Source organism: Protopterus annectens, chromosome 5.part0 (assembly GCF_019279795.1).
Source record: "Protopterus annectens isolate FY-2018-M chromosome 5.part0, PAN1.0, whole genome shotgun sequence".
Lineage (NCBI taxonomy): Eukaryota > Metazoa > Chordata > Ceratodontiformes > Protopteridae > Protopterus > Protopterus annectens.
In genome coordinates, this window is record NC_056735.1 from 1,180,053,525 (window position 1) to 1,180,079,812 (window position 26,288).

The 26,288-nt window shown below is 39.3% G+C and overlaps 1 protein-coding gene across 18 annotated transcripts in view; it reads right to left on the bottom strand.

The window, feature by feature from the left end:
- KIF1A (kinesin family member 1A) overlaps positions 1-26,288 on the bottom strand; it is a 2,189,582-nt gene that overhangs the window by 1,107,891 nt on the left and 1,055,403 nt on the right. For 8 of the 18 annotated variants that reach the window (XM_044071031.1, XM_044071029.1, XM_044071028.1 and 5 more), the window contains exons 13-15: positions 24,632-24,774; positions 23,403-23,438; positions 7,586-7,788 (exon numbers count right to left, since the gene is read on the bottom strand). In XM_044071031.1, coding sequence (XP_043926966.1) covers positions 7,586-7,788; positions 23,403-23,438; positions 24,632-24,774 — 382 coding nt within the window. The remainder of the gene's footprint in view (positions 1-7,585; positions 7,789-23,402; positions 23,439-24,631; positions 24,775-26,288) is intronic. The other 10 variants (XM_044071047.1, XM_044071036.1, XM_044071035.1 and 7 more) reach the window with 2 other exon arrangements.

Consider the following 26,288-nt stretch of genomic DNA (forward strand, 5'->3'; position numbering starts at 1 on the left):
ATACTATTATGCATTTCTTTGCATTTATTTTTAGTCCATGGCTCTGACTCCAGTTGTTTGTCAGCCCTTTCTGGAGAACATTTGTGTCAGTGTGGGATTAAATGACAGCTCCTAATTTGCAATCATCTGCAAATTTAGTCAGCCAGAGGCCACTGACATTAACCTTGACTTCAGAGAAGTAAATGCCATAAAGGAGCAGTCTCAGGACCAATACCTGAGGGAATTCAATTGTGACTGGCCACTTTGTAGAGGTGGCTTCCCCAATTCTAACTTCCTGGGTCCTGCCTGTTTGCCAGTTGCCTATCCACCGGGTGACATAAGGGTTTGTACCTAACCTCTTGAGTTTTCCCAATGTCCGAGTGGGGTGTTGTGTCAAATGCCTTGGCCTGGTCAAGGTAGGCAGTGTGAACCATTTTGCCTCATTCATTGCTTTGGTGACCTTCTCAAAGAAGTCTACCAGGCTCAGTAGGCATGAACTACCCTTGACAAAACCAAATTGGGTTGGGTACAGTGTCTGGAGGTTTACTATGTCATTATTGGCCATTTACATGATAATTCTTTCCATGGCTTTGCATATGATACTAGTGAGACTTATGGGTCTGTAGTTTCCAGGGTCTGTACATGGCTCACCTTGTGCAGAGGGATGACTGTTGCTGTTTTCCATTCATGAGGCATGAAGCCTGTTTGGAGGCTGCACTTAAATAGCAGTTCTAGAGGGCCTGACAGGTCATGTTTCATGCTATTTAGTAGGCATTCTGGGATATTGTCTGGAGCTATCACATTGACAACACACCCCTGAAACTGTGGTGACAACAAACTGTCCTTTGATCACCATGTATCAACTATTATAAAGATGTCGTTTTTCACTATACACAGCTTGTATATAACGGTACAGCATCCAAGTCGATGATGTAATCCTTCTAGTGCACTTGGCTGTAATCAGACCAATCACTGAATATAATGCCCTATTCGTTATGAACCTGTTCATCAAGGACCTGAATCACAAACACCATGCAGACCATCTCAAAGCCTTTCCTTTTACATAGTATCATGCAGGTTACTAAGACATGACCTCTGGCTCACATATATAGCCACAACAGACTTTATCCTGTCAGCTCTATTACTCGTACGCACATCCAGTGGCAGCTTGATCACCAGCTGAAGGGATCTTAATCTCTTTGCAACATAAACTCAACATGTTGGAGGGATGGGTATGTATCAGTGAGAATATCTCTTCTGTGGAGCCATCTTCCATGCCACATAGTGCCTTTTTTAGGCAAGGCTCAAATTCTAAACCTACCACCCTAGAAAACAAAAATGGGAAGAAACTGAGGGTAATGCTGCTCAATGCCAGAAGTCTAAATCTCAAAATGCACGCACTCAAGGCCCTTCTCAGTATGGAGAACATCGATGTCTGTGCTGTAACTGAAACCTGGTTCAAGGCTCCTGAGAGCACCCCGGCACTATTAGGTTTTACCTCATATCATGCGTTCCGGCCCCAAAACCCGGACCACACCACAAAAGGAGGGGGTGTATCCATATTCATAAAGGATACCCACACCTCCAGGTTGGTGGCAACGCACGAAGCTTCGGAAACCATCCAGGTGCAACTAACCATAGGCAAAACTGCTCTACAAATTGTAGCATGCTACAGGCCACCCTCTCAAACTCAGGAACCCCACACAGCCTTCCTGAAGACACTGGAGGGTATAAATGTATCTCCAAACACCATCATATTGGGTGACTTCAACTACCCGAATATAGACTGGGAACATTACTCAAGCCCTAACTTTCTTGAGTTTATGTTGCAAAGAGATTAAGATCCCTTCAGCTGGTGATCAAGCTGCCACTGGATGTGCGTACGAGTAATAGAGCTGACAGGATAAAGTCTGTTGTGGCTATATATGTGAGCCAGAGGTCATGTCTTAGTAACCTGCATGATACTATGTAAAAGGAAAGGCTTTGAGATGGTCTGCATGGTGTTTGTGATTCAGGTCCTTGATGAACAGGTTCATAACGAATAGGGCATTATATTCAGTGATTGGTCTGATTACAGCCAAGTGCACTAGAAGGATTACATCATCGACTTGGATGCTGTACCGTTATATACAAGCTGTGTATAGTGAAAAACGACATCTTTATAATAGTTGATACATGGTGATCAAAGGACAGTTTGTTGTCACCACAGTTTCAGGGGTGTGTTGTCAATGTGATAGCTCCAGACAATATCCCAGAATAAATTCAAATGCCATGGAACAGCTAGTCACTGTTCCCACGAGAGGAGAAAATATACTAGATCTCATTGTCACAAACATGGGGACAAAATGCTCCACACTGGAAGTATATCCCTCATTGGTGAGATCTGATCATAAACTAATCTCACTGGAAATCCACATCCCGCCCCCACCCCAAACAAAAAAGTCCATAGTGAAGAACTTCTCTAAAGCAAACTTCACACTACTCAAGACTGGTGTGGTATCCTTCAAGGCCCCTGAGCCAGTGGAAACCACAACCCAAGCTGCGGAAGCCCTTACAAATGCCTTCTATGAACACCTCCAGGACTGCATGGATCAGGCAATCCCAAATAAAACCAAGACTCTTTCCACAAAGGGCAAACATCCAGTCTGGTGGACCCCAGCCATTAACAAACTTTACAATAAGAGGAGAAAGCTATTACATGATAGAACAAAATCCATAAAAGGGAAGTCAACCCTGATCATTATAAAATCAACTAAGGCCAATTTTGAGAGAAAAATTGCCATGGATTCAAAGGACAATCATAAGGCCTTTTTCAGCTATGTTAGGAACCTGGGTGGAAACTCCCAGATATGCTCAGAATTAGTCCAAAATGATACAAAAATCACTGAACCCACAGACATTGCCAACATACTGGCAGACAGGTTCAGTGCAAACTTCACCCCCCTCTCCCCCCCTAAAGGAGAAATAACTATCCCAGCCGAGTGTAGCCTCCCGGACATCTCAAATGCGCAGGTGAAAGCTGCTCTCTCTAAAGCTAAAAACACAGCATCAATGGGACCGGATGGTGTCCCCGGCTGTGTGCTACACGAGCTAAATGAGGAATTAAACCCGCACATAAGGCAGCTGTTTAATCTCAGCCTTACCACAGGATGCGTGCCCAAGGAGTGGCGTATGGCAACTGTGGTCCCACTCCACAAAGGCAGCGCCTCTACGGACCCTGGTAATTACCGCCCCATAAGCTTAACAAGTCTAGTCTGCAAAGCTATGGAGAGGATCATAATGGAGCTCATAAACAAAGATATAGGGGACTTGCAGACATTGGACCCGACCCAGTTTGGCTTTGTCAAGGGAAGATCATGCCTTTTGAACTTGGTCGACTTCTTCGAAACAGTCACCAAGGCCATTGATGAGGGAAAGGCAGTCCATACAGCCTACCTTGACCTTGCAAAGGCTTTCGACACAATACCCCACTCGGGTATTGTAGAAAAACTTACCAGCTTAAATGTAAACCCATATGTCACAAGATGGGTTGCAAACTGGCTTAAGAACAGAACCCACAGGGTTAGAGTTGCTGGCGCTGTGTCAGACTCCAAGCCGGTCAAAAGTGGTGTCCCACAGGGCTCGGTCCTTGGCCCCCTATTGTTTGGCATCTACTTCTCAGAAGTACAGGCCAACATGGGAGGACTTTGGCTGACAAAGTTTGCAGATGACTGCAAACTGGGCGCCATAGTGGAAAGTGCATCGGGCACGGATATCCTTCAGAAGGGACTCACGGAAACAGATAGCTGGTGCCAGAGCAATGGCCTGAAGTTAAACGCCAAAAAATGTATAGTCATACCCTTCGGGAAAAACAAGGTAACCCCAAGCTACCATATAGGTGGCAATCCACTAAGCACAGAAGAGGTTATCAGGGACCTGGGGACCCAGGTTGACAGTGGCCTTTCTTTTGACACTCACGTTGCTAAAGTGGTTAGAAAGACCTTCTACATTGCCCACCTGATCATGAAGGGATTCACATCCAGATCTAGTGAGGTCATTGTTCCCCTGTACTCTTCACTTATCAGACCAATGATCGAGTACAATGCCCCATTCGGGATGTATCTCACCCGACATCTGCAGCAATTGGAGAGACCCCAAAAGTTCCTCACCAAAAGGATAAAGGGACTCCAAAATCTGTCATATGCTGCCAGATTGAAGAAACTCCAGCTCTATTCAGTCGCATACCATCTGCTCAGAGGTGACATGTGCCTGACATACAAGGCCATGTCCGACCCGGAATTAATGGACATGCTCCACCTCAAAAAATCCAAATCCACCAAAACTACTAGAGCAAGCGACTTAAACCTTAGCACGGATATAAATAGGACGTGCTGGAGGGATAGATTTATCACTCAGAGACTCCCTATGCTGTGGAATAAAATCCCGGTCCATGTGAGGCAGAGCACCTCGCTGACTCTGTTCAAGAGAAATCTAGACCTGTGGATGGGAGATTGTAGGTTTACCCCGGGAATCATCTCTGTGTCACTGCTGGACAGAGGCACAACAAACTAATGGGCACAGTATTTTTTCATATAAGGGGTGGCGTAAGCCACAAAAATTTGGGCTAGGCTTATAAATGCCTTAGGGCAGATAGCATAGTATAAACCTATGAACCTATGAACCTATAAAGCAGAGGACTTTTCTTACTCTTCAATCATAACAACATGGGTTCAAATGAGAAAAGAGTAGCAATGTTCACAGTGAATTGCTTATCACTGCATACACTGAGAAACATTAATAACAGGATGAAAATAGCCTTAATCTCAAGATCATATTACGCTGCTTATATGAAGAACAAGAAAGCAAACACACAGCTGCAATTGTCACTTTTGTTAAGGTTAACTAATACATAGTAACGGCTGGCTCTGCTTAACTTAGACCTAGTCAGCAAAGAGTGTTGCTATAAGCAGGGCCCTAGAAAATCAAATGCAAGTTGGTGTGCTGCATTTGAATGAAAATCCACAACTCTGAAGCACTTATATATATTGAGGTAAAACACTTTCTCAATTTCATTTAAATGCCTGCTAGAGTATATTAATTACAGATTTTCACTTCTTGTTGTTTTGGTAAAAGCCTTTTCAGTAATGCCTAAGACAGATGGTGATTGACTGAGGGAATAAAAACGTTATTTCTTGAAGGTAAGAAATGATAGTCACATAAGGTTAAGGCCACCTTCTTTGTTTCAGTGGCATCTGATTATCCACATATCATGTGAAGCAGTGAAGACTACGTGAAGCTCAACTGCACCACAGCAGAATCACAGATGGTTTCTGCAGTGAAAAGCAATGTCCCTCACTAAGTCAGAATGGTCAGTGACCTCACTGATTGGATGGACACATGCCTCTGAATATGCTTTATGCAACTTTGCATGGATACAGAAACAAACCAGAGCAGGTAAATGAATTAAATATATTCATAATCAACATCTTTTTCCATGGAATTCAATTCAGACTTAAATCTTGTGTATCAAAACGGTTTCAGATTCTAATGATCTGTCAAAATGAGGTTCTCCAAATTAATACCTAATTACTTGTTAGTCTCTCTTTGAAGCTATCCCTAGAATGGCAACTTTTCTGCTATCTACCTGTGGTACAGCCCTTCATTTCTCATCTAATCCCTTCAGACTTGTATCAGTACCCTCACTATTCACTGCCAATGCACTGCAGGTAATACTGTCCAGGCATCACTGTCCAGCCCTATTATAACCAGATGTTGAACCTCCAGTTTGTTAACGTTTTAAACACTTGAATATTTCTTTAAATCATTCTCTGGCTTTTGCTCTGAGCTTAAATTGTGAATCATTTTCAGACACTGACTAATGCTAGCAGAGGAGGAAGTTAGCTTCAAATACCTAGAGTCAGTCTGCTGTCTGTGCTGGCATATGTATTGGTGATAAACTGATTGCTCAGAACTCCTGTCCACCTGATAACTACTTGTATATGGAAATGGTTTAACAATGTTTAAAAATGTAACATCTGTTGCTCATTTCCACGTGTAACTGCATCTGTTTCTTTATGTTTTCTCTATTCATTTAAATTATAAAAACAGTGTACCATTAGATACTTTAAGAATATTTTACGTGTACAATCAGTCTGCAGTTGTTAATCTCCTTTTACTAATAAATGTTGGACATTTTTTAATCTTTCGCACTTCCAATTATTTTCTTGTTTTGTACATCTGAGCAACATTGCCATTTCCTGGTTGTCACAGTAACTTATTGAAGTTTGTAACTGGTGGGTGAGCTGGTCAGTTGATCCTTTTCATTTATAACCCATGCCACAGATATAATGCATACACAAAAGCATAGACAAAAGCATTGTATTGGTCAAAAACAAGAATGCATCTCATGTACAGTGATACAAGAGTGCAGTATACATTAAAGTGTACATATACTGCACGTTACATACAAGGTAGTAAAACCAAGGAAGCAATCTGTCATTGGATATTACGTGATTCAGAAATGTCAGAGGCAAACTAAGTATACTGTAGCAGGCTGGGAAGAAGGGGGACGTTGTCAAGTAATAGCATATTCCAGTAATATGGAAAGAGTACTTCAATGATACATGTCTGGTTACCAAAATCTAAACAAATGCCTTCTGTGACTGGGAAGTGGGAATGCCAAGAAATATACAAACCTGGATGGTGGGAAAACGTCAATCTGTAAATGTATTGGCGTGGTTAATGGCAAAGGAACTTTGCCAAGTGCGCATAACAGCCATGAACACAAGTGATTTTACAGGTTATTTTATGGTAGCTGAAAGCTCTGCACCATGGGTATAACATTCATAATGAAGATCTTGGTATGTGTGTGTTTGTATATCTTTTTGTGTGTGTGTGTGTGCGCATGTGTGTGCATGCATATCTATGTATGTCTGGGTATTGGTTAGTGTGTGCGAATGTGTGTGTGTGTGTGTGTGTGTGTGTGTGTGTGTGTGTGTGTGTGTGTGTGTGCGTGTGTGTGTGTGCGCGCATGTGAGCATGTGCACATGTGGGTGTATACATATCTATGTATGTGTGGGTACATGGTGTGTGTGTGTCTGTGTGTGTGTGTGTGTGTGTGTGTGTGTGTGTGTGTGTGTGTGTGTGTGTGTGTGTGTGTGTGTGTGTGTGTGTGTGTGTGTGTATATATATATATATATATATATGTGTGTGTGTGTGTGTGTGCATATGTATGTGTTTCTGTACATATACATACATTTTAAAGGTTGGTGACAGGCTTGATAATGAATCAGGCAGAACAAAGACTGCTGCAGCTTATGAGGAAATCTTCCTGATGAAGAGATCCATGGAGAAAAAATGCATGTATTCCTTAATAAAAGGAGTCCTGAGCAGTATTCAGTAATTATTTAGCATTTCATACTGTTTTTGTTACTTGCAAGGCAACTGTTGATGGTAGTACCATGCCATATTTGTCAGGATTACAAAATAACCCCCAGAACAAAAGGTACAGTGAGCATTGCTAACAGTCAATCACTTTCTTACCAAACTGTGGATAGTCAACAGAATGTCACTTACTGCAACAACAGTCATTATAACACCAGTTAACATGTGAATACCCCGTTCTTACCTTCAGCCTCTCAATAGCTTCCTCACTGCCTGGTGTGAACATCAATCTGTCATGTAGACTTCCGATGGAGCCCGCACGACTGGAGAGAGCAGATAAAGAAGGAGATGGGCTCATTCCCGTCATGGCATTGGTCACTGTGGAGAGATTGTCAGGTCGTTGACTCACTCTGCGATTACTATTATTGTTCGCAAAATCGGAGATGTCTATGGAAAGGGAAACGGGTGGAAAAAAGAAATAGAAGAGGAGGAAGAGGAGGAGGAATAGAGACAGTAAGAGAAAGGTGCTGTTGGAAAGTAAAAGACCCAAACGACAACAAAACAAACAAAGAAAAAAAAATGATCCATCAAAAATGGGGAAAAGCAGGCACAGCAATGTGGAGTTTTATGCATCACCAAACTAATGCCAATCCAGGCTAGCTTCTCTGTAGGGGATGTTGATATATGTTCTAATGCCACAATCTATACTGCTTCACTAGCTCTACAGACCTCATGACCAAACAGACAAATGCATGTTAATTATCTTTTTTTTTTATTATTAGTTATTATGGCATTGTACTGTTTTATGCCTGATTTCCTGTACGAACAGTTGCTGAACATAGGAGACATATTGATTCCCTTCTCACCACCTCCTGCCAGTATATGTTGCATGCTCACATGTCTGTTCTTGTCTGTGCTCTACTGCACTATACCAGTGGCTGGGAGATTCCTGTCATGTATTCGCTATCTGTTTGCTGCAAATAATGTGGTGATTGAAGGAATCTATCCTGAGCATTTCTAATAACAATTGTGACACAAAGTTGTATCACTTCACAGTAGCTAAAAGTGTCTCCCTTCAAAAAGGGCCAGTAGATCACTAGAAGCTACCACATTAACAAAACATGATGAAATAAATAAAGCACTCTATCAATTTCTTCCAAACATCCTATCTACACTCTGTAATGTAAAGCCACGATGTGACCTATGTACTATTTCCTGCACCCATACCGAGTGCCTCCAAACTAAGTTTGTGTTCATAGGTGAAGTTAACATCTTGAAATGGTTCATGTGTAGCAACATTCTTTGTGCTAGTGTGTAGCCCTGCTTCCTGCCACAGCAATCTGCAGAGCAGTTACAGCATTTAAGCAGCAGCCAGCAGCAAGCAAAAGCCAGAACGCCAGAGCCCCTTTCCTTACAATTTATACTCAGTGTGACCATGTGACAGCCTCTGGAGGAGGCCCACAGAAGAGAGGCTTCATAAAGAGCCATAAAATACCTAGGTTGCTTCCTAAGATGTAATAAAGGTCAGAAGAGCAAATAAATATTATTAATGAGGGATAAAAATAACACATTTGGTTAATTTTTCTCTGTCTTATTTTAGTGTGGGAAACCACTATTAACACTAAGGCAGTGACATTTAAAAAAAACTTACTTTTTTAAATTACACAACATTTTATGTTGGCACTTCTTTCTTCACCTCAGTTTGGTAATTAAGGATTCTGGGGTTGGATTAGACATGCATAAATTTATGGATGTGAGGACATTTCCACAGTACATCTGCTAAGGGCAGTTGTTAAAGAGTTGTGGGTCTATTGTTTTTCATTTCTCCTCAAAAGGAATCCAGTAATAATGGATGAGTTGGTTTGTTGTCTAAATGGATCAATTTCTGCATTTGAATGTGTCATTCAGTTTCATGATGACTGGCAGTGCATGTAATTTCTGCAGCACAGACAGAAAGAACAAGAATTCATAAAGAGGTCCTACATATAATTTCATGTACTACATATGATTGAAAAGAAGTGTTTCACCCTTCTAATTAATGACATTTTAAAATTGATCTTCATTTGCCTTCCATCTTAGCCGGTTAATGGAAACCTCCAGAAATGGATTAGAACTGCAGTGTACATGTGTCCTCCCATGTACACATGGATATTTGAAGAATGCATGTGTCCTCCCATGTATATCTGGACATTTGTACAGTGCACATGTGCCCTCCCATGTACATTAGGGCAGTGGTAAAGTGCACGTGTCCTCCATTTTACATAGAGATATTTGCACTGCACATGTCCTCCCCTGTACATTAGGACAGATGTACAGTGCATGTGCTCTCCCTTTTACAGGGTGAAATTTGTACTGCTCATGTCCCCCACCCCCCACGCAGATAGGGACAACTGTGCATGTCCTCCCATGTACATAGAGATAATTGCAGTGTGCACATGGCCTCCAATGTCCATAAGGACATTTGTACTGTGCACGTGTCTTCCCATGTACATAGGGACATTTGTACTGTGCATGTGTCCTCTCATGTACACAGGGACATTTGTACTGTGCATATCCTCCCATTTACACAGGGATAATTGTATTCTGCATGTGCCCTCTAATGCACATAAGGATGTTTCTACTGTGCATGTGTCTTCCCATGTACATGGTGACATTTGTACTGTGCACGTGTCTTCCCATTTATACAAGGTTGTTTGTAAAGAGCACGTGTCCTCCCATGTACACAGGGGAATCTGTGCAGTGCAAGTGCTCCCCCCTGTGCACATAGGGACATTTGTACTGTGCATGTCCTCCCATGTACATACGGATAATTGTATTGTACATGTGCCCTCCAATGTACATAAGGACATTTGCATTGTACACCTGTGTCATTCCATGTACATAGGGACATTTGTACAGTGCACTTGTGTCCTCCCATGTACATAGAGACATTTGCACTGTGCACTGGTTCATTGCTGCTGCTGACACTTTCTTGTTTTCTTATTTTGTAATTGTTGTGTAATGTACAGCATGGGTACATGAATACCAAACTGTCAAAAAACAAAAACAGTGATTATTTCATTTCATAAATAGTAAGTAAAAGGGGACTATATTTTTTTAAACTGAAATGTTGCTTTAGTTTGCTGATTAGTGCACGGTGAAAATGTAAAACATATTTTTTTCTGTTCAGGAGTCAAACTGATTTCAATGCAACTACAGATTGTTGATGGTAATGATGTGAGTAATTGCAAAATTATTATGACTACACTGACTGATGTCCAATCAACATTTACATTTTGGAGTATTAAATACCTGTCACTGTAGCCTATGCCAGGGGCATAAAGGGATAAAGTCCTGAGTATGGCCCAAGTGGCTCAAATTAATTTAGCAGTTTTGGTGTTTGATGACACAAGTTCATAGGTTCATAGGTTCATAGGTTCATACTAGGCTATCTGCCCTAGGGCATTTATAAGCATAGCCAGAGTGTGTTTGGCTTTCGCCACCCATTTTAAATTAATTTTGCTATGCCTTTTTTTGAGGTTAGTATACTGTGCCTCTGTCTAACAGTGACACAGAAGTGATAGCCGGGGTAAACCTACGATCTCCCATCCACTCATCAAGATTCTTCTTGAAGAGAGTCAATGTGGGACTCTGCCTAACCTGGACTGGGATTTTATTCCAGAGTGAAGGGAGCCTCTGGGTTATGAATCTGTCCCTCCAGCATGTCCTATTTATTTCAGTGCTGAGGTTCAAGTCTCTCGAGCGCGTAGCTCGATGGGATTTGGATTTTCTGAGGTGCAGCATGTCCATTAATTCGGGTTGGACATGGCTTTATACGTCAGGCACAGATCGCCTCTGAGCAGGCAGTATGCCACTGAGTAGAGCTGGAGTTTCTTTAACCGGGCAGCATATGGCATCTGTTTGAGCCCTTTGATCCTCTTGGTGAGGTACTTTTGGGGTCTTTCCAGTTGCTGCAGGTGTCTGGTAAGGTACATCCCAAAAGGGGCATTGTACTCAATTATGGGCCTGATGAGGGATGAGTAAAGTGGCACGATGACCCCCCTGATCTAGATGTGAATCCCTTCATGATTAGGTGGGCTATATAAAATGTTTTTCTAACCACTTTGGCCATGTGGTTGTCAAATGAGAGATTGCTATCAACTTGGGTCCCCAGGTCCCTAATGACTTCTTCTGTACTTAATGGATTACCACCTATGTGGTAATTTGTGGGCACTTTGTTTTTGCCAAAGGGGATGACTATACACTTTTGGCGTTTAGCTTGAGGCCATGGCTCTGGCACCAGTTGTCTGTTTCTATGAGGCCCTTTTGGAGGATGCTTGTGTCGGCTGGAGAGTTGATTACGGCGCCCAGTTTGCAGTCATCTGCAAACTTGGTCAGCCACAGTCCTTCCGTGTTGGCCTGTACCGAAAAATATATACCGAACAAGAGAGGTCCCAGGACTGAGCCTTGTGGGACGCCACTTGTAACTGGTTTGGAGTCTGACATGGCTCCAGCAATTCTAACCATGTGGGTTCTGTCCTTGAGCCAGTTTGCAACCCATCTAGTGACATAGGGTTTATATTTAAGCTGGTGAGCTTATCTATAATGCCCGAGTGGGGTATTGTATCGAAGGCTTTTGCGAGGTCCAGGTAGGCTGTGTGGACCACCTTCCCCTCGTCAATGGCCTTGGTGACTGTTTCAAAGAAATCAACCAGGTTTAAGAGGCAGGATCTGCCCTTAACAAAGCCAAACTGGGTAGGATCCAGTGTCTGTAGGTCCCCAATATCTTTATTTATGAGGTCCATGATGATCCTTTCCATAGCTTTGCAGACCAAGCTAGTCAGGCTTATGGGGCGATAGTTTCCAGGATCCGTTGAAGCACCACCTTTGTGGAGAGGGACCACTGTTGCTGTACGCCACTCTTTGGGTACATATCCTGTAGTAAGGCTAAGATTGAACAGTAGTTTTATGTTTGGGTTTAGCTCTTCTTGGGGTTCATGTAGGACGCAGCCCGGGGCACCATCTGGTCCCATTGATGCTGTGTTTTTTGCTTTGGAGAGGGCGGCTCTTACCTGAGCATCTGAGATGTCAGGGGGGCAGCACTCTGTTGGGATAGATATTTGCCCTTTTGGTGGGGGGGGGGAGTTTGCACTGAACCTGTCAGCTAGGATGTTGGCAATGTCTGTGGGCTCGGTGTATTTTTTGTCATTTTGGACTAATTCTGAGCATATCTGGGAATTCCCACCCAGGTTCCTAACATAACTAAAGAAAGCCTTGTGATTATCCTTAGTGTCCTGTGCAATTTTTCTCTCGAAGCTGGCCTTAGACGATTTTATGAGTGCCCTTAGTTTTTTGCTAATACTGATCAGAGATTCTTCTTCTTCTTCTTCTTCCTTTTTTTTTTTAGGGTCCTTTCGGCTTTTTTTTCGGGTCGCCACAGCGGATCACCTTGTCCGCACATTGAATGGCAGTGGAGTTTTACGGTGTCGAGTGCCCAGCCCGGCGCCCAACCTTTCCACAGAAGGCACCAATCCACCTGCAGCATGTCTTTGGGATGTGGGAGGAAACCGAGCACCCGAGGAAACCCCCACGCGACCACAGGAGGACATGCAGAGACTCCACAGAAGGCACCCCAGCCAAGGATCGAACCGGAGAACCTCTTGCTGTGAGGCGGCAATGCTAACCACTGCACCACCGTGGCCACCCTAATACTGATCAGAGATACCTTCCCTTTTTGGGATTTTGCTCTATCATGTAGTAGCTTCCTCCTTCTATTGTATAGTTTGTTTATGGCTGGGGTCCACCAGACAGGACGTCTGCCTTTGGAGGATTGGGTCTTGGTTTTATTTGGGATTGCATGATCCATGCATTCCTGAAGGTGTTCATAGAATGCGTTTATAAAGGATTCTGTGGTCTGGGCCATATTTTCCACAGGCCCGGGGCCTTTGAAGGATTTTGCCTCGGTTTTGAGGCATGTGAAATTTGCTTTAGAGAAGTTTTTCACTGTGGTTTTCTGGGCAGGGGTGGGGTCGGGATGTGAATATCCAGTGAGATTAGTTTATGGTCTGATCTTACCAGTGAGGGATACACTTCTGGTCTGGAGCATAGTGTCCCCATGTTGGTGATGATCAGGTCCAGTATGTTTTCCCCTCTTGTGGGAGTGGTAACAAGTTGTTCCATAGCATTTGAGTTTATAAATTCTAGGAACCTTTGGGCTAGGGTGTTGGAGCTAGAGTAATGCTCCCAGTCTATGTTTGGGTAGTTGAAGTCACCCAATATAATGGTGTTTGGAGAGACCTTCATATTTTCCAGTATTCTCAGGAAGGCCGAGTGGGGTTCCTGTGTTTGGGAGGGTGGTCTATAGCAGGCTATAAACTGGAAGGCAGTTTTACCCACAGTTAGTTGCACATGGATAGTCTCTGATGCTTCATGCTGTGCCACCAACCTGGAGGTGTGGTATCTTTGACGAATATTGATACTCCCCCTCCTTTTGTGGTTCGGTCCAAGTTTTGGGGCCGAAAAGCATGGTATGAGGTATAACCTGGTAGTTCTGGGGTGCTCTCGGGAGCCTTGAACCAGGTTTCTGTTACTGCACAGATATCGATGTTCTCCATGCTAAGGAGAGTTTTGAGTGCGTGCATCTTGAGGTTTAGACTTCTGGCATTGAGTAGCATTACTCTTAGTTTCTTATCCCTTGTGATACCTATGGAGGTGGGTTTGTCTTGTGATAAAGGAACATTATGGCCTATCCCAGGAGAGGGGTGCATTTATCCTAGGATATATGTGTATGGGCTGATTTCTCCATTTGAGACTTGGTGTAACAACCTCACAGTGCCTATTGTGGGTGACAAGGACACCCTGCTGATGTCAGACCCTACTGGAAGTGAACAATGCATGCTCCACCAATGCGTTGTCACTGAGGTAGGTGTAAGGGGGTAGGGCTTACAAGGAAATTGCTGAACCATGCATGATGGCTGCCTTAATAAAGAACCCTCATGTCAGCCCTCAGCACTAATGATTGGGGATGGACTGAGCTGACTGGCTGGGGGGGGGGGGTAATGGGGGCAAACTGGAACAAAAAAGTTTTACCCACCATTATATAATTATAAATGTATGACAATAGAGTTATACCCATGGAAACATTATTTCTTATATAATTATAAGTGTATGACAATAGCCTTATACCCATGGAAACATTATTTCTTATATAATTATAAGTGTATGACAATAGCCTTATACCCATGGAAACATTATTTCTTATATAATTATAAGTGTATGACAATAGCCTTATACCCATGGAAACATTATTTCTTATATAATTATAAGTGTATGACAATAGCCTTATACCCATGGAAACATTATTTCTTATATAATTATAAGTGTATGACAATAGCCTTATACCCATGGAAACATTATTTCTTATATAATTATAAGTGTATGACAATAGCCTTATACCCATGGAAACATTATTTCTTATATAATTATAAGTGTATGACAATAGCCTTATACCCATGGAAACATTATTTCCTAGTATTAATTATTTTAGCTCAAAGAATGAGACAACATCGTCTCATGTTTTCAAATGTCTAGGATTCTCCACATTTATCTAAGTGGTCAGAAGGTACAGAAGAGGTGATGGACATTTTGAAAGAAAATCACACAGTGAGTGTCCAAGCTAAACCTGGAGTGTTCTGATTCCTATAGCTGGTGTTCATACTACTGGTCTAGTGACAGCATAAGAATATGGACAGAGCTGGTATAAGCAACTGTCATTGTCCAAACTCAAAACATTTGTCATAATTTCATTTAACAAAGCTGACATGCAACTGAAGACTGTAGTTAATTCTGAGCAAAGCACTTACTTAAAAGATAAAACCATACAAAACAGATTTAAAGACTTGAATATTTAATAGAAAGGAGACAGCATGTTTATTTTGATGTGTGATAAAGGTCCCTTATCAATTACTTTTTCAGAAGAGCATTTATTAATCCTGGGATGAATCTTGACATCTCTTAAGTTTTTAATTGTTTGCTTTCAGCACTAGCAGTTGTAAGTGGCACTTTTTTTATACTGTTATCTGTATTCATTTTGTATTGCTTTATTATTTGGAGTTGTGAATTTAATGTATTTTGGATACTCTAATAAACATAAAATGAAGTGAAGGGCATTTGCATTGTACAGCTTAATACTAAATTATGATCTAAAAAGGGGAAAATGACAATCACTTGATATGGGGTTCCACGAGGACCCCATTAGTTGCCAAATATAACCTCAGAAATATCACAATACTTCAGCAGATTCAACTAACTCAGTAATAAAATAAATAGCCATCTGTCTAGAATGAACAAAGGAAGCAAGTCACGTGTTCATTGTGTTGGTTTTTTGCTCATTTCCTGCAAAATCACTGTGTTGTTTTTTTCATCTCCTACATTGTGAAGATAACCAAGTGGCCTGACAGCAACATTACAATACCTATCCTCTTGTAGTAGTCACACCACTTGCTATAGTTCATCCATGCATAGGCTCTCTTATCTGGTAGGATTCTGGTTACCTAATATCTACTTAAGTAGCTTTGCAGTCTTCATAATTATTTTGAGGAAATATTACACAGAAGGTGGTCTAATCCAAATGGTAATGCCAAAGGGGCTAAATGGGAACAGGACCTTAATTCTGAAAGGCAGTACTGCATGTATATGAGAAGACTAAAATGTAATGCAAAAAGGTTAGTAGATGCTTGCTTTTACTTCCACAGTTCATGCTTGTTTACTGTTCAAATCCCCAACCTAGAGAAGGCTGCATAATCACCCATTACTGCTTGGCAAAAACTGCTTCAGCATACTGTGCCATTCAGAGCGGGAGCAAAAATGCAATAGAATTTGGATTTTAAAAGGAAAACTATACATATACTTAAATACGTCACAGTAAGTCATGGCACCTTTGGTATGACATGTCTTACACTCAGTCTTAATGAGAAACAAAATGGACAGGAAGTTTAACACAAAAAAAGGCAGAGGAAAGGAGTAAAGAAAGCTCCTCTACATTCAACAGAAGCTGTGACAGCCACAGCGCCCTCTATAGCTAAAGCCAGCACTAACAGCTGCCATAAAACAAATCCAGATACAGCCTCCAGAAATAAATACCTCTTGAGTTTCAGATTCAGTATTTTTCCACTGCTGTTACCCAGAAAATATTCACATTTTAGAATTATAATAGATTAAAAAATTAAAAAAAAACAGGTGATAGTAATGTCAACCCACAAGTATGAACTCTACTCCATCCCATTATTTGTTTCAGATCTGAACCATAGTGTAACTGACCACCCCAAGGGATTTCTTCTACCCTATGCTAACAGTACAGCTTCCTTTAAACTCTGCCTATTTTATACATATGAAATTCAAAGCAGTAAATCCTTAACGGACAGTTGGTATGGAATTACCATGCTGCTAAGACTCTTCCAACGTGCAAACTTTCTCAGATCGTAATTTGCTACATTTGATTTCACAAGAAAAAACAAATACCAAACTGTCTCGTGTACAGGAATATGTTAAAAGAGCAATTTTAGAATTCAAGTGAAAATGTCTCACAAGTAGTAGAATACCCCCACCCACACAAAAGGCACATGTTGACTTCAGTGCAACTATATGTATGTGCCAAACAACAAAGTACAAAAATCTGATTGGTGTCAAAAGCACCTGCTTTAAGCCTTCACTAAAAATGCAGCTCTTGTGCAGACATACTGTATGTCGGAATGTCAAATAAACAATGGAATATATAGATCAGATACAAGCTTAATAAATTGACTTGATAGTTGACTTAAACTACTGTTAACTGCTCTCATACTCATGACTGCCTTTTTATGAAGGTAAAATTGACTTCCTGTTACTGATACACCAACCTACTTACTTGGTACTCTAATGTATAAAGTACAAAAAGAGGGATACCCCCATTAAGACAGCAGGTATGCCTCCTGCAGAGCTCCCAGGATAATGTCTTCCCATTGTAGGCTACCTTTCAAAACAGTACTGGGCAAATTAGCTTTTTCCAGACTAGAACCTGCATTATGAAATAACCTGCCCTCTGATATAAAGGGTAAAGAATCCAGTGCTAATTTCAAAGAAGCTTTGTCTGAGCAGCTCCATAAAGCCTGCACGTTTTAGATATAATGATTATTTCCACTAAGCCGCTGCTACACTAAGCCACTGGTACTCTTAGCCAATCACATAGCTTCTACTCACCAATATTTATTTCTTTTTTTAGCTATTTCCACTGCTGTTATGTAAAGATCACTCCCACATAATTTTTATGTGTGGATATTTCTTTGTGGTTTATCTATATCCTTGTTAATTAACAATCACTCAACTGGTCGTTCTTTGTTGACATGCAGCATTATATATATTTTGTTGCTATACTCTTTTGCGTATTTGTGCCCAGGCTGTAGCTGAAAATGGTCTTCGGACCAGCTTACTAACCTGGTTATCAAATAGTAAGGAAGTAAATAAGTATTCAGCAATCACTTTACTAATAATGACATGTCTGTTTTATACCATTTGCCATACTCATTTGATGAACTCTATATGCCCCCAGTGTAGGCACTTTTTAGGTACTTAGCACCGTTGACTGCCATTATCTCACTCCTATAAAATTTACACATATTTAACAGTAAAACTTTAACTTACTCTGTCACAGAGTACGCTCCTGTTCTTTTGTCAGTCTTGTGCTATGCATGTGCACAAACTGATTACTCATGCTACACTTCATTGGTAGCCTGCTTCTCTCTTTTCCTAACCCCGTTGCCAACCATCCTGCCCTCATGCATTTACAGTCTCTATGATACCCCCACGTCACCTAAAAAGTAGTTTTAAGTACAACTGAGAAAAAATTCACTTATTTTCTACAAATCATCCTATTTGCTTCCTTTCTACAACTCATCCTATCTAGTTAACATTTAACATTCCCAAGCTGCTAGGCACTATCTAGATAAATACTACACTCCACAAACTATACGGAACATGTCTGCACTCCTCACTCTTAACTTACCTGATCTATATTGCACACTATATACCTGACAAGCACATAGCATTTAAGTTAACTTTCATTTTGGTAGGAAACTTTTTTTTTTTAGTAAATATAATAGTTGCCAACAAACCAACAACAGCAAATACCTAAGGCTAAATTACCAGTATGGTAGATTGCATTTACTAAATGTCTCTATCAGTAAACCAGATATACTTTTAAACTTATTTACTGATGAAATACCCACCTAAAAGTACTATATTCAGAAGCACACAATTCATACCAATGTTCCTAAAACACTAGATAGTCATCCCAAACTGCCCCCCCCCCCCACTCAGCCTTCTCATATCAAACCACAGGGAAATCTTCCTTAAAATTTGTAGCTTGGATATAGCCATTGTCAACAGAAAAAGGGCTCAAACTGAAATATGGCTCCAACACAACAGTCCAAAAATCTTTACCATTATCTAATTTTGGCTCAAGGATGACTCATGGATTTCTCCAGAAATAGCCCAACAATATTCAGAGTTTACTGACATTCAAACTAAGAAACAACAAAGGAATAGAGTTCCAACCTTTCAATACTACTAACAGCCAAACACAACACAACCAATGACAAATATCCCAAATGGACACGAATACAAATATTATTTGACAATCACATAAAATATTCACTTTTTTGTATATATCCCATATCAAACTTATAAGTTAATTATACTTAGAGGTGAAGCTTGAATGGAATGGACACTGCAAATCACAACCCAAAACATTAACTTTATCAAATAATATAACACAAGAAGTAAATACAGGTATTAGAAACATAAAGAACCAAAATTAAAAATACTACATCTAATTTTAACAAATATTCCTGAAAAAAACTATGAAAATTCTCCCTGATACTACAGTAAATTATATAGTACCACAAACACAAATAATTCTGTCTCACTCTTCTACATTTCCTTACACAAATCCAACATGAGTTATACCCATTAAAAACCAGGCCATTACAAGGTAGAAAGCCCCAATGGGTAGACACAATCATTTTCCAACAAGTTAAAATCCTGGAGAGTGCTTGACATGATTGTGAGAGGAACTCAACTGATGAGGATAAATATGGCATTTTCAAACAATTAAGAAAGCTCAACAGAATCAATAATAATACTGATAAATAGAATTGCTGCAGAACAAATGTTAACACATTGAAAACCCTTAATACACACGTCTTTCAGTAGTGATAGTTGTAACACATGCACACCCCTCTGATTTATTAAACGACATTAACTCATTCCCTCCAATGTAGCTCTTTTGAGTTTGTACTCTAATTTTCGATGGATGTTGCCTGAACCTTGTTATTGCCTCATAGTTCAAATAATATTCATATTTCTATAGCCATAAGTATTATTAGAAAACTGCAAATGGCAAACTGTTCAGCAGAAAGCAATCCTTTATACTAGCTGCATTCATGAAATTCTAGACTTTAAACTAGATTTTATAAACTACAATAAACATAGCAAATACTAATTTTGTAATATTAAATAAGCAGCTTTTGATATCTAAATAACCATTCAACCAACACACATTGCAAGCAGTGTTTTCTTGACACAGCTGTGAGCTTTCATATGAGGCTAAACCGTTTTGTCTATCACTTGATTGTTGAGTTATTTCCAGAAATATGATGATGATGATTTGTATATAGATAATGTCCAATATCTCTACAAATGCAATAGAAATAGGTCAAATATCAATGCAGTTGTGTTTGTTATCAAGTTAGTTTTAAGATGAAATATTCTAATACATTATGTGTGGCATGGTTTTGAATTATTAAATCAAATATGAACAAGTAATATTTGACACCTAGAAGCTTCAGTATGAAGCAGCAACAGAAATGCCTGGAGGCATCTCTAGGCTGTAATGAATTAAAGAAAACATCTGCACCTCTCCAGATCCAATATACTATTTAGTAGCCCACCATTCCAAGCCTGAACAAACCCCTTTTATGAAATTCTTCCATATCAACCCTTCTAAGTAATATTGACATCCATTGTCAAACATTTGTCTCTGTCATACATCCCATAACATCAAAACTTGGCAGAAACAGTGTGTATGTGAGCAGCCTATCTCTCTCCTCAAAAATTCATTAGAAACTTTATAATAACCCCCTTGTCTATACTTCCATTCTCTAAAATAGGCAAAATAGCAAAACAGTGAAAAAAATATTGAAAAATCTCATAAAATCAAATGTTTCAATATCCCCACTGGTATGACATTTTAACAGATAGACAACATATCCTTAGACCTATATTTAGAACCATCAAACTGATTTATTCCCTTAGTAATGAAATACTAACAAACATATGATACAAGGTCACTTAATGGGAAACATTTTTGTGAATCTAAAATAGCACGTATAATGACAGACCATAAGAGATTTACATGAAAACTACAAAAATATTTTTTTCCAGAGGAAATGTTAACTTGATTTTCAAATTACTTGTTTTATAGGACCTTCAAAGTTATATCAAACGCAATAAAAACAAATAGAAACATTTACGTGAAAGGAGTACCAAAGGTCAGGGGTTAATATTAGGGGGTTCTCTGTTTTCCCACTTAATAAATGACTTACCTTGGGACCTACCTGATCTATATTGAACATTACATACCAATGATATAGTCTCCACAAGGGCAGTAAAAAATTCCAACAATAAACACATCCTTGCTAAAATGATGGCTTTACTTTTAGAACTGGCTTTTAAAAGCAGACTAACCTGAAACACACACACACACACACACACACACACACACACATATATATATATATATATATATATATATATATATATATAGATATATATACACACACAATAAAAGTTATGCTTTTTGGCATTACTAAGAGACTAGCTCGAGCTACAACAATTTCACTTAACAATCTCCTTTTAGGCAACAAAGAAAATTACCCCTGAAGGTAACCTTAGCACAATGTTTTGCCTTCCTCACCCATGTATAAATGCAAACACAAAAGAAACAAGGCAAGTTGCTATCAGCATTCTGTTACTTCAGGTAGAATGTGCATAACTGATTACCCCATTCTTCACCCCATGGAATGCAAATATTCTTCAAAAGGCAGGGAATAGGTTGCGAAGTTTTGTCAAGCTAAGCCCATAAAAAAAGTACCAAGGCACTACATTATCTAAAACCACTTAGTTAACTATAATATCTAGAGCTTCTTCTAAGTATCCTGACATATAAACATATACGTGCCAACTACTGCTCACAATATAACAACAAAAAAGCACTACAGAAGCTGCATCTACTCATTAATGTACAAGGATGTTACCTTGCTCTATAGGTTCCCTGTCACCCTGCCCTATCTGAAAGAACATTAACAAATATTACCCCTTCCACCAGGAAAAAATCAAAAATTAGGAATGCTGCTAACATAAATGCATTCAGACTACCCTACTCTACTCTGACATATCATAGTAGAAGGCAAACTGGTCCTTGCTATTTTCCTGGGAGATGCACACCATTTCCTCCTAATGGCACATTACAACCTGATATAATAACTCACTTGAGCAATGAAACTACATAAAATATGTAATTCTGTATATATATATATATATATATATATATATATATATATATATATATATAAAATGTGTGTGCATGTGTGTATAACATATATATATATATATATATATATATATATATATATATATAGACATTATATATATATATATATATATATATATATATATATGTGTGTGTGTGTGTGTGTGTGTAACTTCTGTGTATGTCAGTATGTTACTATGCTTTAATAGGTCTAGCTTCAGTATCTTTGTCTTCCATCCACTAATAAGATACATATGGAATAAATAATTCTAACATTTGTCTCCAATTATGTGATAAAAATATGAATAATAATTCTCTGCATCATACTGCATGCAGTATTTCATTATGTTGTATATAAAATTGTCCTTACAATTTCTTGTTTTACTTTTGTGTGATTCAAAGACTATTATCAGTGTAATTACTTCCTTGTAAACCGTCTCTGCCTGCAATAGTTACAATGTCCTGGGATGTGCTTGAAAAGAGGTCTTGGCTCAGTATATGTACCTGGTTTGAAACGAGTTCTTGTATTAATGTATGTACCTGGTTATCATAAGAAAAGCAAGCAAACAAATAAATGCAGTCATCAACAGCCAAAAATATGTATATAATATAAAATGAAATGAGTTGATCTTTTCACATGGTTTCTCACGACAAACACATAAATTAATGTAAATATGTGGATGTAGGTACCAGCGTCGTACACCCTGCTGGATAAAGGAAATGAAGTGCAAACTACCACCATTCAATTTCCCAGATGGGAGGAGAAGAGCCAGCGGTCCCTTTGCCAGGATGTCTCACATGTGAGAATCCTGCATGGAGTCTGTGGCAAAGTACCTGCAAGTACCTCATTAAACCTAGATCCAGCAATTTCCACACTTCTGCTTAACGTAAGCTAACATACCGATTAAATCTACACGATTTCTCTACTTTCTTCACCTAATAATGTATTGCTAAAGTTAAGAAACCATGCTAAAATCCTACAACCTATTACCATGTACCTTCTTTGATTTGCAAATCACATTGTAAGTTGTAAAGGATCAACAAGTGATCCTACTAAGATACTAGATCAGTGGTAACAAGCCTGTCTGGGGCTTTTGATGTAACAACACCTATATTAAAGTGGGTCTCCTTTGCAGGGATACTACTTTTGTTCCATTAGGGGAAAAAAAAACTGTAGATCACTGGATTATAGCAGAACAATGAGGAAAGACAGGGCCCTGTTAATGCAAAGGATTACTAGATGTGAACAGCACAAACAGCGAAAGCTATACAATGTGTTTCTAACTTGTATGAATTCTAGTAAATGGGCATAATTAATCTACTTTACATGCAACCACTTCACAGGATATGCCATGATGGAAAAAAGAAAACAAGGAGCTATTTCTTTCTGTCAGCTTGTATCTGGATTGTGCAATGTTTATAAGCAGTGAAGCAGTTATACCAGTTTGAAGATACACACATTTAAATCCACCTTCCTCAGTAGGTTCAGGAGGATCTGAGAGGAGCAGAGACAAGAAGAAGAAAGTGAAAAACTGAAAGACACAACACAAACTGTCCCTTATTTCACATAGACACATGAATATGGCTTAAAGTGCTCAATAAAACAGGAAATACACAGAATAATGTTTATGATAAGTCATGCATATCTGCTTGTCTATGTTAACACACTTCTGAAGAACATTTTTTTATCTTTGCTAGGTCACTATGAGACAACTTACTCTTAAAATCAATTTTGAAACAATCAACATTCCTTATTTAGTTTTGAAAACTACACAATGTTCTGTTTCTTAATCAGTTTTTCTAAAATGGACTATTCTACATATCTGACATTTTATTTAGACTTATATGATGCTCTTTTTCTAAAACCATAATGCTGGGAGTGGAGAGATTTATCCAGTTTCATGGGTGGCAGAGACACTTCTCTTTACCTTAGGCAAGTTTTTTGATGGGCAGTTTTCCCATTAAGTGAGTCTCTGTTGGTGGTTTACTTTCTTTAAGAAGAATGATTGAATCTCTAAGTCATATTTTCCAAATAGGATGGAAGACATTATGACAAGTATCTTTATATACTTGTGGAAAGGGCACACTTCTCTGTTGCCTCACAAAGGCACTATATCTAAAAAAGAAAACATTTGAAAATGACTTTATTAAGCATATCTACCCACCTTTCCAGTAGAAATGACTCCAAGAATGTAGCATATAACTTTCTCTAAGCTCCTTTGTGAAATATATTATTATATTTTCAGGCTAACTCCTTCCCTGTCTATTTACTGATTGCACAGTTTGTTGAGGTCAGCCTTCAGCACTAAAATGATTTTTGGATGCTTGCCGCACTTGTCCTGGAGTACAACAGCTCATGTTCATATTGACGTCTGAGCCTGTGTGCCAAAGCACGACTATAACAGCTTGAATTCTAAATGCTACTGAGTACAGATATGTACAAACATACACAAAGCACATATAAAAATCTATGTTTATAGGCCACCAATGCCCTTTTCAAAGGCTTAGTCAAGAGGCAGCACATAAACACAATGTGTAGACCTTTAAAGATAATCTGCCATCTTTTGTAACCTGCCTGCAATAAACTATTGCTGTTTCTGAGCCTATATTACTTGCATACTAAGTAACAGCATTAGAAAGTCAATGGGGAGAGAATTTCTAGATAATAAATGAACTGTTGCTTCATACTTTCAATGATGTCACCCAGACCCTGGGCATAAAGCAAGTCTCTCAGCCGCGCCACCTCATCCTTTAATTCACGAATCAGTTTGTTGTTGGGGTCTTCATTGATGACTGCATTGCAACGGATTTGCTTGGCACGGTCAGCATATCTGTGGAAATAAGAAGACAGTAGTGATAAACACAACAGACTTCCTTTTCTTGCCCTTAATTTCTCTCACTGTGCTATTATTTCTTTCCATGTTTTAGTTTTCTCCCTGAACACTCTGATGGTTCCACAAGTATTTCACTTGGAAAAAAGGAACCATTCAAGAAGACCTACCAATCAGAATCAGGTACCCAGGAACAAAGTTATAAAGGGATTGACACTGCAAAATACAGACCTGCTTCATATGTTTCTGATTCTAATCCCCTCTTAAAAGCTGATTTTAGTTTGAAAAAAATTCACAAACAGTTTGAATTAATACCATATGCCTCTTTAATTTGTTATGGAGTTAGCAAGTTGCCTTCATATTCACTTCAATTTATTTGATAATGTTGCATGTTACTGTTTTCAAGTCATGAACCCAGGATAATGAACTCACAACTATGTGTTAAACAATTTGTGACACAAGCAGGACAAAAATGATTGACTCTGCACCATGCACAATGTTTATCACAGTAAAGTACAATATTATGCTGTTTTAACCCAATAAGGCATATAAGATGCAAATGGCTACTTTTACTACAGTAATAATCAGGTTTGGGCTAATTAATTTACTGTTTAACTTATTCATTCATACATACAGTACGGAAGTGGAACTTGAAGGCATCAAATAAGGTGTACTTTACAACATATAGTTTAAACACTCATGTTAGAGCGATGCTGCATGCATTGACTACCGCATGAACAAAACTAAATTACTAATACAGCATTTTTAGATTTAAAATGCAGTTTCATTGAAACTATAAGCAAACATATTAAAAACAGTTTTTAGCAGTTGGGCAAGTCACTATGTACCCCACCCACTTACTTAAATATATCAAGTCACTATGTACCCCCCACCCTCTTACTTAAATATATTAACTCCACAGTTGCATAACAGTAGAAAAAGGGCAATGACTACCTAAGGTGTATGCCCATATCACTGTAACACATACAGACACACAAACACACACGTACACGCACACACACACACACACACACACACACACACACACACACACACACACACACACACACACACACACACACACACACACACACACACACACACACACACACACACACACACACACTAAATAACACTGAATTTCAGTATATCATTATATTGGCTGACGCTTTCACACAAAACACATTATAATGACAATGTCTGTGAAAACTGTAAGGTAATACAATATACATACACAACTTCACTGACAAAACAGAGGTCAATACAGCTAGACGTCTCCTACTGTATTATACATTACGGACTCTAACTCTGCCTTCTGAATGGCTAAATTCTGTTTTTTAGTGGTGATAAAAGGGGATTACAACTGGGCAAAAGTCCCTTACATTCAACAGACAAGGAAATGGAACTGATTCCATCAGACCATGGCAAGATAAAAAAAATAACACTTCTAATTTGCAGGACTGAAAAAACAGCTCACATATCCCCTGTAATATATCTTTCTCTCTGATACAGTT